General features: G+C 40.0%; 1 protein-coding gene across 6 annotated transcripts in view; it reads right to left on the bottom strand.

The window, feature by feature from the left end:
- Positions 1–19,607, bottom strand: part of PALLD (palladin, cytoskeletal associated protein) — a 375,164-nt gene that overhangs the window by 177,119 nt on the left and 178,438 nt on the right. For all 6 annotated transcript variants that reach the window (XM_036425035.2, XM_036425040.2, XM_036425034.2 and 3 more), the window contains exons 8-9: positions 5,382–5,501; positions 2,898–3,228 (exon numbers count right to left, since the gene is read on the bottom strand). In XM_036425035.2, coding sequence (XP_036280928.1) covers positions 2,898–3,228; positions 5,382–5,501 — 451 coding nt within the window. The remainder of the gene's footprint in view (positions 1–2,897; positions 3,229–5,381; positions 5,502–19,607) is intronic.

Below are 19,607 nucleotides of genomic sequence, written 5' to 3'. Positions count from 1 at the left end.
TCTTTCTAAAAATAATCTTTTTTTGCTCAGCCAGTATGACTCCACGGTTGAGGGTCGACCTATGAATCAGGAAGTCACAGTTTGATTCTTGGTTGGGGCACATGTCCGGGTTGTGGGCTCGATCCCCAGTGTGGGGCATGCAGGAGGAAACAAATAAATGATTATTTCTCATCATTGATGTTTCTATCTCTCTTCCTCTTCTTTCCTCTCTGAAATCAATAAAAATATATTTAAAAATATGTAAAAAAAAAAAAAAAAAAAGATCTATTTTCAGAAATCTGGGAAATCAAACCCATTTTCAGGTTAAGTTATTGCAAGATTAAATATTTTGATACCTATTATTTGTCCCCTCCTCACTGTTTCCTATTTGTTTGATTACAACTGATTCAAATGAATAAAATGTCATACATTCTCCTTTTAGGAGGAGGAATAAAATCATAGGCTCATGAGAAAAGATTAGAGCAATCCAAAGTTTTTCATTGCCAACCATAAGAAGCAAAATCTAATTTCCCCCCAATGTATAAAAAGAAATAAAAAGACGTGTGATTACCAATAACTTAGATGCTATTCTAAACAAATGGCAGATGTCATTCAACAAAATTCCTCTGTCAATGAATACAACTGTTCAAGCAATGAACCAAACTTTTCAGAAAAGACCATGGTAATAGAGAAAGGAGTGAAAGATTTCAGAATAAAGCAATAAAGTCAGTTACACAAAGAGGGTGTCTTGGAAGAGGAGAAACCGTGAGAGTGAGTTATTCTGTATTATTTAAATTGTCGCATCAAGATGCATTTACTTTGTAATGAAAACAAAAGCCAATAAAGTACTATAATTCATAAGAAAAAATTTTAAATAAATATATATTTTCAAGTGTCATCATCTATGATTGTCTATCAAGTAAATAGCAGGCATACAATATGAATATTGCTAAATAGCAATCCAAGGATATACTTGAATGCCTAAATATTTGAAAAACAAGGAAACAGTGGTAAAAACTGGTACCAGTACATGTTATTTCTCAGCTACCAGATTTGTGATTAGGTGCCCTGTCTTTCCCTACATTTCCTCTCGAAGGGAAGAGTAAGCAAACCCTTTATACAGATCTTGAAATACTAATGTCTGTTTTTCCTGTATCTTATTTTATAATGAAAAATCTGACTAATAGGCAAATCATGATGTCAGTCTTCAAACTTGTGCTTAAGCTACTCATCCTCTTAATAACCACGGAATTGTTGTATGTGCTTTGCAGACATGCCCCTGCCCCCCACCAGGAGTACTAACATCACCATAAAGCAGAGCTAAAGGCTGAGCAGCTGTTGAAACTCCTGAGATAAGAAGGGCTGAAATGCCTGTTAGCAGCTCCTCCACGGCTCTCCTGTGATTCACATCTAATTTATGACAGCCATTACCACGGACACAGGTCACTTAATCAAGAGTCCAGGCAAGTCCCAGCCATTAAGCAACATCCACCCTTTCCTCCCTCCCTCACCCCCCACTCTCCGGAGAACAGGTCCCTTGTTTCATTAAAAGCACTAGAAATACATATTCAAAACGCAAAGATAAAAGGGGTCAGCCATGGCAGTTAATTTTATGGAGTGAAGCTACAGAGTGTGCATCTCTTTTAAGGCAGCTGCATTTGACCTCATTTTACCTGTTCAGAGTCTCGGCAGAGTTGGAGCACAGGTATTAAATGTTTGCCTGGCACCTTTCACACGACTGTATACAAACCTAGTGGCCCCATTGCCTGAAACCGAGCTTGGATGGCACACAGATTTAAGGGCAGGGTGGTCATAGACCGATTTTTTGAAACTGCAACACAAGATTGCCCAGAAGTTCATTTTTATAAAATTGCCTGCCCATCTGTTAACTTAAGGTATTCATTTGGCTGATTTATTTCATTAATCTAATAATCATGAGATCACTTGGTAAACACTAATGCGATGTACACATGTATAGGATATTCCCACATATGAGCCGATGACAGGACTACGGAGAAACAATTCCTATCCTAAAGCCATCTTTCCTGCCCCAAATAAAAAATATCAGACATCAAGGGGAAATCTAAGGGGCTTTCCTCGACCCTGGTGCATTCATTCTCGAGGAAATGTGACCTCGTAGAGTATATACACATTTTATATGAGGCTGACGTTTCCATTGACCTCTCTGGGGCATTAATTCAAGGTCTGTTATGCTACGACAGAACCTTTGGAGGGAACTGATCTCTGTCTCTCTCTGACACGGTATGGGCTCCATTCATGACAACTCTCCGCTATGGAGTGCCAATGGAAACAGCTCCTGCAAGGCTTATCGTCCTAAGAAAATAGTGGAAATCTAATGTGGAGCTGGTATTCATGGAAATTCCAAAGCCTCGAAGGTCGTGTTGTGAAGGGCGCTCTTCTTCCTGACAAGCCAGGCTATCCCTGCTGTCATTCCCCTCCCGGGGTCCGTACAATGGGTTTCCACCCTCAGCCCCTCGTCTTCCTGTGCTTATCTAGAGCAGATTTCCTTACCGATTCTCACAGTGAAAACATTTGGAAATGCCGTTCACAGAGGGCTCGGAGCAGGTCCCCTTGCCCCTCACCTCTGGGGAGCAGCTACGTCCTTGCTGTACAATGGGAGGCCACACGGAGCACAGATATTTTCACAGCTGGGACCAGTTATAGCTTTTTAGCAAAGGGTAGAGGTCGCCGAGCTCCTCATATACCTTCTTTATTTTTAGGTAACTTTTGTATTTTTTTTTTTTTCCCCCAAAGACCCCACTTGGTAGCAAAGCCCCACCTGCCAGAAGACAGCTGGCCTGCAGAAGTGGGCAATGTGCCGCAAAGTGGAGTCCTCACTGACCGGAGAGGCTAGTTCGCGGCATGGAACGTGTTGTGAAACAGGCAGGAATACTCACAGTTTCGGCTTGGCAAGCAGAGGCGGAGGCTCCTTGGTGGGTGAGAGCAGGACAGCTGGTGCCGGGGGAGATTTATTGCTGTTAATCAGTCCGTTGACTCCATGGCCGGGGTGCACTCCGTTCGTTTCCCTGTCTGCAGAACTGAATTGCATGTGAAGGGCTGCCATGCCCCGGCCTAGCTCCGGGCTGTTCACCTGCTGGATCTCGGCTGGTTTCTTTGGAGCCAACTCAAAGGGACTGGTCTCGAAGATCGGAGGGGGAGGCGGAAAGTGCTGGAAGGGATCGCTGTTGGAGTCACCCATGGAGTCATAGCGACAGTCCTCAGTGTTGGCTAAAGAAAGGGAAAGAGAGAGAACAGATAATAGGATGCTACTAACTCAGCAGTTAGGTTCATCCTGGTAGGGACGGTCTGAGGATCCCTCGGACCCTGGTGTTACAGAAGAGGTAGCTGTGCTGCTTTTGCATCTGACGCAGAAGGGAAGCCAGCTGGAGGGCTTGGTGTGTCCAAGCTTGTTTGGGTGACTGCTAGTGTTTCATTTCCTGAATGGGCCCACAAGTGGGGAAAGCAGCCACCTAGTCATTCCAAGTCAGAGCTAAAGACGGAACTTGGTGCAAAAATGACAACAGAGACAGCATCAACTAATAATGCTTCGTCTTCTCACATTTCAGCCACAGATCCGACTGAACATCCTATCTGAGCTTTACTAATATTAGCTCAAGCCCTAAGGTTTTATGGGATAAGCAATGAATAGGGAGGGGTTCGTTCTATTAAAAGCTCAGTAAAGCGCTGAGTCTGAGGGAAATGTCTACGACCTCGTAGATCACTTTTTTTTTTTCCATTTTAGATGATCGCCACAGCCATAACTCAACTTCCACCCTCATCTTTTTTTTTCTTTTCTCTCAATAAACTGAATGTGCCTTGAGGTATGTATTCTTTGAATTTCTCCCTTTGCCCTGAGCCCAGCAGAGCTCCTGGAACATACTCAACAGTGCTCACCGAGGTGAATGGAGGAGGGCTCAGCAGCATTGGTTTATTTTGCTTGGCCTATCTGCCCCAGATAAAAATGCCAAGTTTTGCCTCACAGACTTTGAGTCTGGAGTTTGGGCCATGCAGTGGGAACACTGCACAATGGCTGGGGCCATCTGATAGGACAGTCCTCAAGCCAAGCAGAATCGAAACACGGGGCTCTTCCCCACTCTGTAGCTCCCACCAATGCACATTTAAAGCACTCATTCAATCAACTGTCCTCTCATTAAGGGGAGCCTTTTCCTTCCTTTCTCCCTTCCTTTCCTTCTTTTTCTCCCTTCTTCCATCTCTTCCTTTCTTTTTCTATTCTTTCCATTTTATGAAAACATTACTGTATCTTTAAAAAAAAACTTATTGTTGAGAGTATTACATATGTCCCCACAATTTTTCTTTTTTAGCTTTCAATTCCCTCTCAGGAGCCTTTATTTTCAAGATGATGCTCAACTGTAGTTGACAGAACTGGGTGCCAAAACTCAGGGCAGAGGGGATTTTCGGCACTCTAGGGAGGTGATCTTGAGGCACATCAGCCCTGCCCCAGCATCCACAGTTCTTAAGATGAAGACGAATAGCAATTCCCACGCTAAGCTCCCTGACCCAGTCTTGGTTGTGCCTCTGCTGCCCCCTAGCACCAAGTTCCCAGGCTTCCAAAGAAATCAAAGTGGGATTTCATTGCTCTCTCCATGTCTCTCTCTCTCATCCAACTGCCAACCCCTGAGTCCCTGTTATGTGCACTATGGGTCATGCCTGGTCAAAGATATATTTTAATATTTGCTGTAAAATGAATAATAGAGATGAGGCAATAAAAATAAACTAAGGTATAGCTATCGATAATAGCAGAAAAGAGCAAGATAAAGTTACAGGAAAAGCTGTTTCCTATTGCCTTTGCTAGTGGTAAATTTCAGAGTTTAAAAAAATACCCAGGTACTTTTGAATATTGGTTTTAATAGTATCTTGCTGTTGTTATTCATATCTTAGTTATATTTCACTTCAGTGAAATTGGACGTCTGAGATCTTACAGTTTCTCCAAATTCCATCAGGGGTATTTTGTACTACTCTTTCAGAAGTTTCAACCGTAGGTTCAACCCTAATTTTTCTGAATATTTATCTCCTCTCCTGTGTTGACGCTGCTCAAAACAGTGATAGCATCTCCCATCCCCAGGTGGTCTGCTGTGAGCATGGTTTGGGGTTAGCATGAGCACATTAGGAAGCCAGCTCCATCACTTCCAAGAAGACTGTATGGGCGATTTACAAAAATAGTACCACGGGTGTTCAGTGGCTCCATCATCATTATCCTTTTGTTATTCATCTCCACTTTGACTCCCTCTCCCGCAAAGCCTTTTGTTTGCTGATGAAATACTGACCTTCAGGATAACTCCTGGAGTGGCAGCACCATTCCCAATGGCTGAGCCCTCCTCCTGGGATGGGCAGAACCCTGCCATTTATTACTCCTCACGTACCTGCGGTGACCACCAGCTGGGCAGTGCTGGTTACTGAGCCGTAGTCATTTCTTGCCGAGCAGGTAAAGACCCCTGCATCTTCAGGGAAAGTCTCAGCGATGACGAGGGTACAGATCTCCTCTGGAAGGGAACAAGAGGACAGAACACACCTCATCAGAGTGACACTGAAGACACTTTGAAGAAGTCAGGTTGTCTGACTTTCATGAACAAGCAAATTAGATAATGATTATGGAAGAAGTGCTTGAGAGAGAGAGAGAGAGAAAGAGAGAGAGAGAGAGAGAGAGAGAGAGAGAGAGAGAGAGAGAGAGAGAGAGAGAGAGAGAGAGAGGGAGAAAAGGAGAGGGAGAGAGAAAGAGTTCACAAGAGACTCTCATTACATTCAATTTCTCAGTTTAGCCTGGTGGCAAAAGCCTTGGGAGTCAGACCCATTCTTTGTAATTTCAGACAAGATCAGCTTTGGTTTCCTCATCTAATAAAATGGGGATAAGATACACCCAGTAGGGTATCTGTTCAGATGAAACAAGATGTTTGTGAACTGTGAGCCTCTGCACTTCACACATGAAAGATGCTCAGGAGCTGCCAGCTCCATCCTCCTCCTCCCTAGTTATTTGTATGTGGGAGTTCTCCCTACTAGGGTGTAGGTGACTGACTTCTGCTCAAAGGAAAAGCAATTGTGTGTGTGTGTGTGTGTGGGGGATCAAGCTTCTTTGACATGATGACGGGGGGGGGGGGGGTGGAGAGAACATAATATGTAAATGACCTGCAGATAATTATTCTGGAAGCTACTGGTACACAGTGTGGCTGTGTTATGCAGTGTAAAAAGCCCAGACTCCGGAACCAGTTGCCAGGTCTTGAGTAAGGGACCTGGTACACATCTTGCTTTTGTGGTTTTAGTCAACCTCCCCAAACGTCAATGCTCTACCTACCTTGTAGGTTTTGTAATTAGTCCTGACTCATAAAATTAACTATCACAGGGTTACTGTGAGAGTTGGTGATGATGGCTGTGACAACAGCTCATAGTTATGTAGCTCTTATTAGGCACTAGGTATTGTCACCACTCTAAGCACAGATTAATTTGGCTTTAATTTTCATGTCAACCTTATGAGTTGTATTTAATATCAGCCCATTTAACAGACTGGAAAATGAAGCACAATTAGGCGAATTTGCCCAGTCTTATATAGGTAATGTGGTAAAATCAGAATTTGAACCAAGTGAGGCTCCAGACTCCACACTTTTAACAACTACTTACCTATTCTTGTGATATGATATATTATACATTGTGCATAGAACACTGCCCAGCATAGAAAATGCTTTGTAGCCAGCAAATGTGAGCTGTTACCATTAAAAACCCAGATCTAGAATTTATTAACTATTTTAAATTGAATTGTTATCTATCTATCTATCTATCTATATATATATATATATATATATATAAAAGGCTAAGTGACTGACCATAAATCTGTCCAACCATTTGACCAACCCACCGGCTGGTACATATGATGCGCACTGGCAATTTAAAAATAAATGCTCACTTGTGCATGCATGATACATATAAAGCTCTTACTGGCGCCAATCACACACGTGTTTTGATCTGTCATTGTTAATTGTAAACTATATCTATTGATAATATTAAAAATATATCTAATCGTGTGATTCTTTGTCCTAAAAATGAGCATATTAATAAATTAAGTAGAGAACTTTTGGATATACTCGATGGAGATTTTCACACCTATTTGAGTGATGATTCCATCGTTTTAATGGATGGTGCTGTAAAGGAAAATTTTCCCATCCAATTTCTTAATAGTATTACTCCTTTGGGAATTACACGTCATAAATTAAAATTGAAAGTAGGTGCAATCATCATGCTACTGAGAAATCTTAATAGTAAATTGAGTCTTTGTAATGGTACTAGATTTATTATCCCAAGATTGCGACCTAACATAATCAAAGCTCAAGTATCAACAGGATCTGCAGTTCTGATTCCAAGAACTGATTTGTCTCTGTCTGACACTGGCCTTCGATTTAAATTAATTTAAAGACAGTATCCCATGATGCCAGCATTTGCAATGACTATTAATAAATCACAAGGACAAACTCTAGACAGAGTAGGAATATTCCTACCTGAACCCGTTTTTCTACATGGTCAGTTATATGTTGCTTTCTCTCGAGTTCTAAGAGTATGTGACATTAAAGTTAAAGGTGTAAATACTTCATCACAAGGGAAATGAGTCAAGCACTCTGAAGGTGTTTTTTACTCTTAATGTGAATACAAGGAGATATTAGGATAAATTTAACCCTTTGCACTCCGACCATTCTGGACATTGGCTACCAGCTACTTGACGCTACTTTGCGGCGGACACGTGCATTGAATTAACTCAATTCCCCGTAATCACTAATAAACTGCAATGTCCCCCCTGAGAGGGGACATCCGAGTGATATGCTAGAATTCCGATGTCCCCTGAGAGGGGACAGCGGAGTGCAAAGGGTTAATCAATTTATTAGTCATTGTTTTTATATGTTTTTGTTGTTTTTATATTATACCTTTACTTTTGTTATATCATGCTGTTGTTGTTTATTAAATAATTTGTATATTATTTTCATATACATTTCACTAATTTTCTGTTATCTTTGACACTTCTATTATAGAGAAAGGGCGAATAGCAATATTAAAATATTTCTTCTAATTAATTTCCTTTTGATGTGCACGAATCTGTGCACCAGGCCACTAGCAGTAAAATAAAAATGACTATGCTGGTAAATTTCCTCATTTAACATCATCTAAAGGTGGAGATTTTAAGTGAAAAAAATGCATAATAAAACAGATTTTATCATAGGCTAATCAATGGTCAGCAAACTCATTAGTCAACAGAGCCAAATATCAACAGTACAATTGAAATTTCTTTTGAGAGCCAAATTTTTTAAACTTAAATTTCTTTGAACACCACTTCTTCAAAATAGACTTGCCCAGGCCGAGGTATTCTGTGGAAGAGCCACACTCAAAGGGCCAAAGAGTCACATGTGGCTCGCAAGCCGCAGTTTGCCGACCATGGGACTAACTGATATAAGTAAGAGTTAAATTTTTATGGCATATTTCTAAATACAAAACATTGCCAAGCTTCTAAATCAGGACCCCAAACATTTCTAATATTAAACATTAAAATAAATGGGAGCTAAACATACATTTAAGAAAGATGACAAAAAATAAGATTATTATTTTCTAATCCACTTACTCCAGTGTAGGGTCATGGGCAGGCAGAGCGTCTCCCACCAACTCAGGGAGCCAGATAGGAGACCACCATGGACAGGATGGCCATCCATCACAGGGCACTCACAACCACACACACTCTCTCTCTCAGACTGGGACAATGGAGACATTCACATCTTTGGGATGTGGGAGAAAACCAGAGTCCCCAGAAAACCCCCACAAAACAATAAACTTCTTATATAAAGTGTATGCTATTATTTTGCATTCTACTTTATTTTACTTTAAAATAATGGTGCTTATCATCCACTTGCATGAGTCCCCATAGGACCAAGCACAGTCCCTGGCTCATAGATATCAGTAAATCTAGGTACTTGGCATGTTAAGAAAAGGGTTTTTCAAAAAAATATGAAAACACTAATTCATGAAGATATCTGTATCCTTACGTTCATTGTAGCACTATTTCCGATAGCCAAGACATAGAAACAACTTAAATGTCACAGGCGAATGAATGGACAACGAAGATGCAGTACATATACAAAATGGAATATGATTCAGCCATAAAAAAGATGAGATACTGCCATTTGCAGTAATATGGATCTTGCGAGAATGTATGCTAAGTGAAATAAGTCAGACAGAAAAAGAACAAAAGCCATATAATATTACTTATGTGGAATATGAAACCAAAAATGCAACAAATGAACTAACACAACAAATAAGAAACTCACAGGTACAGAAAACAGAATAGTAGTTAACAAAGAGGAAGAGGGGAGGGGGGAAGGGTGAGGGAGAGGAGTGCGGGGAAGGTAATGGGGTTCCAACATTTGTTGACAGAAGGAATCTAGTCTTTGGGGGTTGATCATGCAATAGAATTCACAAATTTTGAATTAAAATATCACACACCTGAAATTTATAAAATATTATTAACCAATATTACCTTAGTAAAATTAATCTTAAAAAAAGGAAAAAAAGAAGGGTTTTTAGGTAAACGTTTGGCAAGTGCTAATACATTTAAAATACACACTTATTTGATTTAAAGGTTACTAAAAAGAAGGAAAACAATGGAATTACAGAGCATGAGGTAATATATATATACATATATATATTAACTATGCTATACACAGTTCTTGGCTTTCCAATTGAAGAAGATAGAAAGTGTGAAAATAATTCAAGTTGGACCTTCACAGTGAGATGTATCTGGAAAGTTACAAGAGAGTGGAAATTTTTAAATTGAGTGCCTAAGGTTACAGAATGAGTTAAAAGTGTATTTAGCCAGAGAAGGGTACATAAAACTTAGATTAGTGAAGGATGTTAAAGACTGACTAGCTCAAATCCCTCATTTCCTCAGGTGATGTCAAAGGAATTCTCACAAGGTCTTGGCTAATTAATGTCAAAGCCAAAATGCTGAGGTAGGCATCCAGCCTCCCACAAGTATGCTCTTTGCTTCCTTGTCTAGGACACAGGAACCCGATGTGAAATGAGGTAATGAGAAATTTATCATGGGAAACAAGGAGTTTCCTGAATCTGAACGTTTAATTGCTCTCACTATCCAAATAATTCACTAGAAATTCATCTGTACAAGGAGATGATGGGCTCTGTGTCCTCCAAGATACAAGACACATCGGCATAGGATATAAGCCAAAATGCAATGGAAAGTAGACATGCTAATATCTGAAGAAATGAACAGCCCAATCTTATTAGAATTTTTTTGGGGGGTGGGGAACCCTCACATATTCACAGGCCTCTGAAAGATGGGCTTCAGGCAGAAGTAGGTCACCTTTGTTTCCTCGTAGCAGATGATGCTGGGAGCCGTGAAGCCTCCCCAGCTTTCAGCATCACCTCCAAGCTTCCTGCCCAGGCAGCAGCTGCCTCCAGCCCCACTCCATCCATCTTCCTGGGGCTTGATCCCCCCAGGAAGGTCTTCTCTCACCTATTTACCTCAAAAGGCAGAGTTTTGGAGACACTGAACAAAAGTTCAATGCCTGCGAATGCTTTCATTGTAAAGATAGACATGCTTCCATGTCTTGAAACCTATATTTAAAAAGACAAACTCTTCAGGGGTAAAGTAAAGCAATTTTGGAGTGAGGATCTTGACAACTCACAGAGTTCTTTCCCATATTTTCCATAATTTTGTGATTTTTTTAATTTTTTTATTTTTTTAGGTATGCTGTTTCAAGAAAACCTCAAAATATACAATTTGTATGATCTCTGAATGCATAATAATCTGGCCACTCAGTATATATCCTTTATAATAAAAGGCTAAATTGTAAATTGTCCCCTTGACCAGGAGTTTGACCAGCAGGCAGGCTGGCCAATCACCCATGTTCCCTCCCCCTGGCCATACCCCACCCATGCACAAATTCATGCACTGGGCCTCTAATATGTATATTTATACTCTGAGTGGCCAGATTCTTATGAATTCAGAGGTCATAATAATCTGGACACTCAGTGTATGACTTTGAAGATAAATGAAAAACCCTTCATGTGGCCATAAAGCCCTAAATGATCAGGCCCTGTATCATGCTAGGTTCCTTATGTACTGTTCACCTTCTTTTGTTTTGAGCTTTGGACTTACTGGACCAACCCTGGAGAAGACACATTCTTTGAGTTTTGTTTTTTTAAAATTTCTTTGTATTCTTGAAAGTATTATAAATGTCCCCTTCCCCCTCATCTCCCATTGACCCCCTTCTCCCCAGTCCCACTCTCTCACTAGGCCTTCATCTCGCTATTGTCTGTGTCCATGGGTTATGCATATATGCATATAAGTTCTCTGTTTAATCTCGTCTAGCCCCCTTCCTCTGAGATGGTCAGTTTGTTGGTGGCTTACATGTCTCTGGACCCGTTTTGTCAGTTTATTTTGCTCATTAGATTCCACATATGAGTGAGATCATGTGATAGTTGTCTTTCTCTGGCTAGCTTATTTCACTTAGCATTGTACTCTCTAGGTCCCTCCACCCTACCTCAAATGGCAAGAGAGCCTTCTTTTCACCTCTGCATAGTATTCCATGGTATAAACGTACCACTTTTTTTTATCCACTCGTAAGCTCTGCTTCCAAAGCACTTAATACTCTCTTACTCAGCCTCACATTTCCACCTAAACATTACCTTCTCGGACAATTCTTTCTTGGTTAGACTTGGTCACATCCATGGCAAAGTTTCCTTGGAGACGTCTATCACAACTATAACTAAATAATTTGTTGTGTAACAGTTCCTGATTCCTTGACTAGAGTGTAACCTCTGTGAAAGCAGAAAGCACTTGTTAAACTGTTATGACCTCATAAATAAATTTTTTTTAAAAAGCATTTGTTTTGTTTCTGATATATTCTCAGCTCCCCATAAATATTTTTTAGTAACATATGGATAAAATTTAGATTGGGGGGGGAAGCTGAATAAACATTTGCTTTACAAAATAGGTTTTCTAAAGACATTCTCAATAAGACTTATTTTCCTACAAGCTTCCTTTGTGTTTCAAATGTGATTAAACAAATTTCACTTCCTATACATTTTTAGGCAATCGCATAAGAGAAGGTAGTATGCACAAGAATAAAGTTAATGGCCAACCAAATATCTAGAGGTTACAAACTTACAGAATAGGGAAAAATTAAAAAGCACTGAGATGTTCTTTGTATGATCTCCGCACACTGCTATACCTAAATAACATTTACCAGAAAAAGTTTTAATCCAATGTTCCCAAAGGTTGTTTAGCTTCTTTTCTTTGGAAAATGTCCTCAAAAAGTGATAGTAGGCTCACATTTTGTTGCTAGAAAGCAGTATCATAGCTGTATGGTTCTGACATTATGAACATGAAGAAAGCCAGAAGGAAATGAGATGAGCCAGGTTGTAATATTGCATTTTCATCTGGTAGCATCTTACTTAGACAAAGACCCCCACCACATCTGTAAAATACATTTTGGTGAGGAATGGAAACCAGGAAATGACTGCTTATATCAAATAAAGGGAGTTAGAAGCCTACGTATTTGTACTAAAAGAACTGCCTCTCATTTAAATGGAAACTTTAAAATTATTAATGATGGTAATGATGATCCATTTTAATTCAATTTTCCCAAGTGAAAGATTTTTATCTGCAGGGATATAATAAATTACTAAATTGGAAACTATTGTTGCTGGTGATAAATTCTGTTTGTTCATAGTTACCTAAAAATTACTTAATCACATCAATATCTCCCAGAAGTCAACCCTGAACTTCATTCAAGTCCATAGGCAGACTAAACACTTGGTTAAATATATATTACAAAACTAGTTTGCTTGCAGACAACTCATAAAAAGATGAGGCAGCAAGGATATTACTAGGTCCCCTGGGTCATAAAGGGACATTTTCATAAACCTCTTCCTTCACAGCTTTTCTGTGGGGTGGAGGGACAAACCTTACTTAAGAGAAACCCAGTTTTTTATTCTAAATCACATGGTTTGGCTAACAGCACTGATAACAAAGAACTCTGAGCTAAAATCAATAAGATGTAATTCTGCGTGATTAAATCCAAGACTTGTATAAAGTTTTATAAAGGGTTTTTAAAAAGTTGTGAACTGTATCATATAGAGAAACATATTGAAAATATACAGTTTAAGGAATAGCCATGAGATGAGTCCCTGTGGACTCATCAAGGCTAAGAAATAAGATATTACCAATACTTTAGGAATTCCCTGTATGCCTCCCCAAGTACATCTTTCTTCATTTTTCTTTTAAATCCTCACCCGAAAATAAGGAGGAAAGGAGAGAGCGAAGGAAGAAGGGAGAGAGATTGAGAAAGAGAGAAATCAATGTCAGAAACAATGATTGGTTGTCTCCCACATGCACCCCAACTAGGGATCGAACCTGCAACCTGAGTAAGTACCCTGGCCAGGAGTCAAACCAGAAACCTTTTGGCTTATGTGACAACGCTCCAACCAACTCACACTGGCCAGGGCCCTTCTCCTTTTGAGATCATCATTCTTTGATTTTCTTTATGTGTTTACCACATATATATATATCCTTCAAAATGTGTTTTTAAAAATGAAATAATATTTTAATTCCACAAACTTAAAAAAAAGATTGAGTAACAGGCATAAATGTTGTATAAAGAAAAAGCAAACTATTCCTGTTAGAAAAAAGCCCCCAGAAACTATCTAGGGAAATATATTGGCTTCAACTTCCCTGTGAGTTTACAAAAGCCCCATAGAGGTCATCACTGGGAAATATTAAGGCTCAGTGGGGACATCTGGCAGAGCTAAGTGTGGGCAGGAGTTGGTGGAGTGGGTGTCCCCATACTTTGTTTTTGAGATCTACATGGCTAACTTCCAGACCTCAGCACCATTCAAATAGAACACTTGTGAGGCAGGGTTGCTCTCAGCTAATCCAGGAGGCAGTGTATGGAAGGGAAAGCAGAGCAAGGCAAGTAGAGGCAAGAATTTGGGTCAGGGTTACCACCCTCCCATTCTGTCACCAGGGCAAAAGATGGAGCAGTGGCAATGAGCTCGTGGTAATGAAAGCCACCATGTATCAGTCTCATGAGTCACACTGATCCAATCTGGACTTGTCCCCCATTCCTGACATACAACTATTAGCCTCTGGGGCTGCCTCTGACCTGCACTTGAGTTCCTGCTTCTTATCCCCACACCTTGCTCTTTCTGGATGAATGCTCTTGCTGTGGTGAAGTATTGTACATCCTACGGGTTGTGGATAAAAATCTCAGAGACCTTGCAAGGTTGAAAAATATCGATCACATCATCATATTAAATTAAAAGTTAGGCTGGGTACAGAATTTTTAATTAGAGGTAATTTTACTTCATAATTTGAAAGGCTTGGCTTAATTATCTCTTTGTGTTTAATATAATTGCTGAGAAGTCCTAAATCATTCTGATCTTGTTCGTTTATAGGTGACTCGATATTTATCACTGGACACTAGTAGAATCATCTCCTTGTCACTGAATTTCACAACAAAGCACACTGCTGTGGATTTCTTTTCATATATCCTGACTCAGTGGATCCTTTCAACCTGGAAACTGATATCCTTCAGTTTGTGGATATAAAAAAAAAAACACAAAACAAATTTCATCAACATCTCTCCCCTTGTCCTCTCCTCCTGGAATCTCAAGGATGCCGGTCTAGTCAACCCGGCAGGTTCTCTAGTATCGTTAATGTTCTCACCTTTTCTCTTATATCACTTCTCTTGATCTTCCTGGTTTAATCTGGAACATCTCCTCTACTTTTATGTCTGCCACCAACTTTTTCATTCCAAGAACTTTTTGTTTTCCGAACGTTCCTTCCTTTCTCCTTCCTCCTTCCTTTTTATGTTTACTTCTTGGATGCCCTGATTTTCTTGTCTCTCTGAGGAGAGTGTTCATTTGTTTTCTTCTCTTTGCAAGTCTGTTTTCTCCAAGTTTCTATTTAGGGAAGTTGCTTGTTTCTTCTGCAGCATCTATAATAGAGATTTCTTCAGACATCTTTCATCTTTTCCAATCTAAGATGGAGGTGAGTTGCTTAGAAGCTCTGAGCACTAGAGAGAAACTTTGGCTTTCCTATTAGCACAATCTGGACTCTTTTCAGGAGAAACTCCCATACTGTTACACATAGATTTTTTTTCTCTTGGGATGTTCAGATTGCCCAGAAAAGAGTCCTCCACTCTGCAGGAGAGGAAGAGTTCACAGGCCAGCCAGCCTTCTAGAAGGGTATGTAGGAGGAAGATGGGAAGTAGGAACATTTAAAATTCTAAGTGTTTCTCCATTTTCTGTTGGTATATACTCACATGGGTCTTTCTCGTCTAGCCTCAGAAATTTAACCAAAATGTATTGGTCCATGGAATGCTAAGTATCTTGGTAACGTTTTTAGGTGCTCCAAACCAAGTGATATACCTAACGCTTCATTTGTTAAGAAGTTATCTCCAAAAAATTTAAGTATTTAGGTCTTAAGAAAAAAAAAAAACGTACACATAAATGTAAAGAAATGGTTATTATCTTATTCCTAAATAAGCACAAGTACGTACTTTCTAATGGATGTGTGCACCTATTGGATTCTGCACAACCCTTCTCAGAATCATAATGAACATGGCAGCTTCATTTCATGTTCCATGTTGATTTTCATGTGGTACTTACTTGTTACCACATACACATAAACTGTTACCTCAGCTTCACAAAGATATACCGTATTTTTTGGACCATAAGATGCACCGGGCCATAAGACGCACCAGTTTTTAGAGAAGGGAAATGAAGAAAAAAAGATTCTGAAACAAATAGTGTCCTAAAATATTTTATGTGCATTAAAACCCAACATCACAGTCATAAACACATGTAATCAACCCTGTAAAGTAAACAGCAGCATTTAGAACCACTTTAGAGCCGGGCAAGCACACAGAGACCACACAAAGCCGGACAAGTAAAAAAACTTTTTTTTTAAAAGTATATGTGTAGGCTATATTTGGACCATAAGACGCAGGGAATTTTTCCCCCCACTTCTGGGGGGAAAAAAGTGCGTCTTATGGTCCGAAAAATACGGTAATGTCATGGAAAAGAATGGAGAATGAAATTCAGGAACATATTTAAGCATTTCATCTAACCTTGAAACTCTGAACTATTTGAAACTAGTAGTTATATTTATCAGAAGTTGAGTATCACAACAGTAAGGCACCTCCACCAGTTAAGTGTTGCACCCTGGGGTACCTTGTCACAGTATGGGAAACAGAGTTTTTATACAGCTCACTGTTGTTTTACCCACCATCAGAACCTGGATTTGAATTACGTTCTTCACTATGTACAATCTCAACAAACACCCTCACCACTGCACTCCTGCAACTCGGCACCCTAACACATTTAACAAAGTGTAACCTATTTCACATTTTGAATCACAGAATCAAATGTGGGCTTGACGGCACGCGATCCAGGATGATGGGTGGCATTGGTAGCAGAGACTTATATTGAAAGTAGGAGACACCTTCCTTTTGTATGTATAATTCCCAAGCCAGTAAGACACTTTTTTGTGTGTGTTTTCAATTTGCTTGGTATTACACAATGCTATAAAAGTAACTCAATCCAGTTTGTGGTTGTTTTCAGACAGCTGAGTAAGGGCCTGAGTATTAACAGCTGTCAAATGAGTCTCCTCTGCTCTCCGCCCACCCCACCCCCATTCCCACCAGACTAGTCTTTGAAGGATCCAATCAGTGAAAAGTCAGAATGTCAGAGAAGAAGCCCAGAGCAGGTAATATGACAAACGGATGTTGGTCTTAAGGAAGCTGACTTAGCTATTAATGCACAAAACAGTCTGAAAAGATTTCGTGATGCAAGCTGACTTCTGTCTAGACAGAGAAGGGGGTGTAAAACATATGAGACAGATATAACACAGTAGTGACAAGAAAAACCTGTTTCAGTTGCACAAATGCACAGGGAGGGAATTTGCTAGGTCCTTCTTTATCTAAATATCTAATCCCTAGTGGCGCTATGTCTAGGTACTAGTGAACTTCAGTTTTACTTCTAGAGCTTTAAAACATCTTACACATAAATAAAAAATGGAGGATAGTGAAAAGGAAAAAGAGATAAAAAGAATGAGGGTAATATAGAAAGAGAGGGAGGGAAGGATGAAGAAAGTGAGGAGATAGAAGGAAGAGAGGGTGAGAAGGAGAGTGAGAGGGAAGGAGGAAAGAAAGGAAGGAGAAAGGGATAAGGGAAGGAAGGAGGGAGGGAGAGAGGGAGAGGGAGAGGAAGAGGGAGAGAGGGAGAGAAGGAGAGAGGGAAAGAGGGGGATAAGGGAAGGAAGGAGTGAGGGAGAGAGGGAGAGAGAGAGGGAGAGGGAGAGAAAGAGGGAGAGAGGGAGAGGAAGAGGAAGAGAGGGAGAGAGGGAGAGAGGGGAAGAGGGGGAGAGGGGGAGAGGAGAGAGAGAGAGAGAGAGAGAGAGAGAGAGAGAGAGAGAGAGAGAGAGATTGAATGCAAGCCAGCAAGGCGAGAGCAAGAGTGAATATGTGAGAGGAAGAGAAAAGAGGGTAATAAAATCCGAATGCTTAAATATGTTCCTGAATTTCAAAGGCTATTCATGTTTTAGCATTTGGAAAACATCACTGACCTAGTCCTATAAAATTTATCTCTTGTCTCAGATGGAGTGTAGTCACGTCTGTTTTTCTCCTTTCCATGTAACAGTGGCTAAAAACCCAGCTCTCAGGGAAGCCAGTTCCTACATATATTTTACATAGTTGAATAGTTAGTTCAGTGGTCTACTGGACATCACAGTCCATCAGGTGATTTATGGAAAGTAAATGGTTCAATCTGTATTTTGTTTTTCCCTGACAAAGCCGAGGGTCAACGTCAAGGTCAAGGTAAGGAAAACATTTGGCTACTAGTCTAAGAATCATGATCTTACCTAGTTGTGTCAGGCATGCCAAAACACTGTTTAAAGACAAGTATGTTTCAACATTCGCTTGTTCTGAGGTTCTTACTCATGACAACTCACATAAATAGTGGCTGGGATAGTACATCATGTGTTTAAAGTAATTTTGCTGTTGTTTAAAAATATGGTCATGGATTGAGTGCTACATGCCAGTTTCAGGTTTCCTGAAGCAGAGCATTTTAATGCTCCACTATAAAAAGGGAAGGAGCAATTCTAATAGTGTGTGGTAAATACAACGGTGGCGGAATTATCTAAGGTCAGGGAAAAGTAGTTCTTATAATATATATTTTTTACTATATGGACAGATTTGCTTAAAATATTTTCCTACCAAGAAACATTTGTTTTAAGCAAATGCTGTTATTGTGGTTGGAAGGGAGGAGTCTGTTTTCTTAAATGCTTTCTGATCTAACAAAAGGGAAAAGAAAAATAAGAAAATTCCATTAACAAGGGGAGGAGAAACTGTTTTATACATTACTAGGACGTGCAGTTTAAAAGGAAGGTCTTCCATAGTCCTTTTCAAGTTTTTGTCACATTTCACCAAAAGGCATTTCAGAAAGTTCTAGAGGTCATATTATTCCAGGAAGCGACTGACGACTGATTTCATTACATAATTCATGATCAAAACTGTATATTAGAAGCAAAACGGCAATCCCACAACTGAAACAGGAGTATATGTGGTATGAGGAAAGGGAGAACAGGGTGGAGCAGTGGTCGGCAAACTGCGGTTCGCGAGCCACATGCGGCTCACGAGTTGCGGTTTGTGCTCTGTTGACTAATGAGTTTGCTGACCACTGGGATAGGGGCTTAATCACAAGGAATAACAGCAGCCTGTAATTATTGGAATCGAGAGTTGAGGAAGGAGGTGGTAGGGGATTCTTCTCTCTCTCTCCTCACCCAAATGTATTCCTTCTTAGCCAGTATATTGAGTGTTTTCAACTTTTAAACATGTACATACTCAAAAACTAAACTATGCAGTTTCTAACAAGTATTTTGAGTTTTTGGATGATGGTTAGTTTATGATTTCCAAACACATATCATGGGAGACATTTCATAAATCGCCATCACCTCTGTAGGCGAGGACAATGGTGAAAAGAGTTGCATGAATTCACTCAGAATCCAAAACTGCAACTTCAAAACCAGCCCTAATTTGTTCCAGTAATGTTTTCAGAATTTTTGTCCCAAGATTCTAGTTGTATTTGTACATAAAGCATCAGAGGACATAAATTGCTCCATATGACTCCATAGATTTGCTCATATAAACTTTCTTGCAGATAAAAGAGGCATTGGTGCCACTTGCTCTCTCTCATTCTTTCTCTCTCTCCCTCAGTAGTAAATGCAATAGGATTTCCATATTAGCTCATGCAGTAGTTTGAGTCTCAGAAGCGTCATGGATAAGGGAACCGACATTATGCCATTCTATACAAAGACGTATCCACAGACAAAACACAAAGCTGTGTATTTCCATGGTTTGGAAGGGGAATACAGTATTTGATGTGCTGACAACACATTTAAGCTCTAATTGTAACGCATGACAAGAAAGCATCAGATCAACTCCAGCTGTTGCCCAAGGGTGCTACTCAGCATCCCTAAACTATGGACCCTCATAGGATCGCACTCTTCTTTCAATGACCCAACACTCAGAGGTCCAGGGCTGAGC

This window comes from Pipistrellus kuhlii, unplaced genomic scaffold (genome assembly GCF_014108245.1).
Source record: "Pipistrellus kuhlii isolate mPipKuh1 unplaced genomic scaffold, mPipKuh1.p scaffold_m20_p_8, whole genome shotgun sequence".
Taxonomy (NCBI): Eukaryota; Metazoa; Chordata; class Mammalia; order Chiroptera; family Vespertilionidae; genus Pipistrellus; species Pipistrellus kuhlii.
The sequence above is the reverse complement of the archived record's forward strand: the minus strand, read 5'-3'. Positions and strand labels throughout refer to the sequence as shown.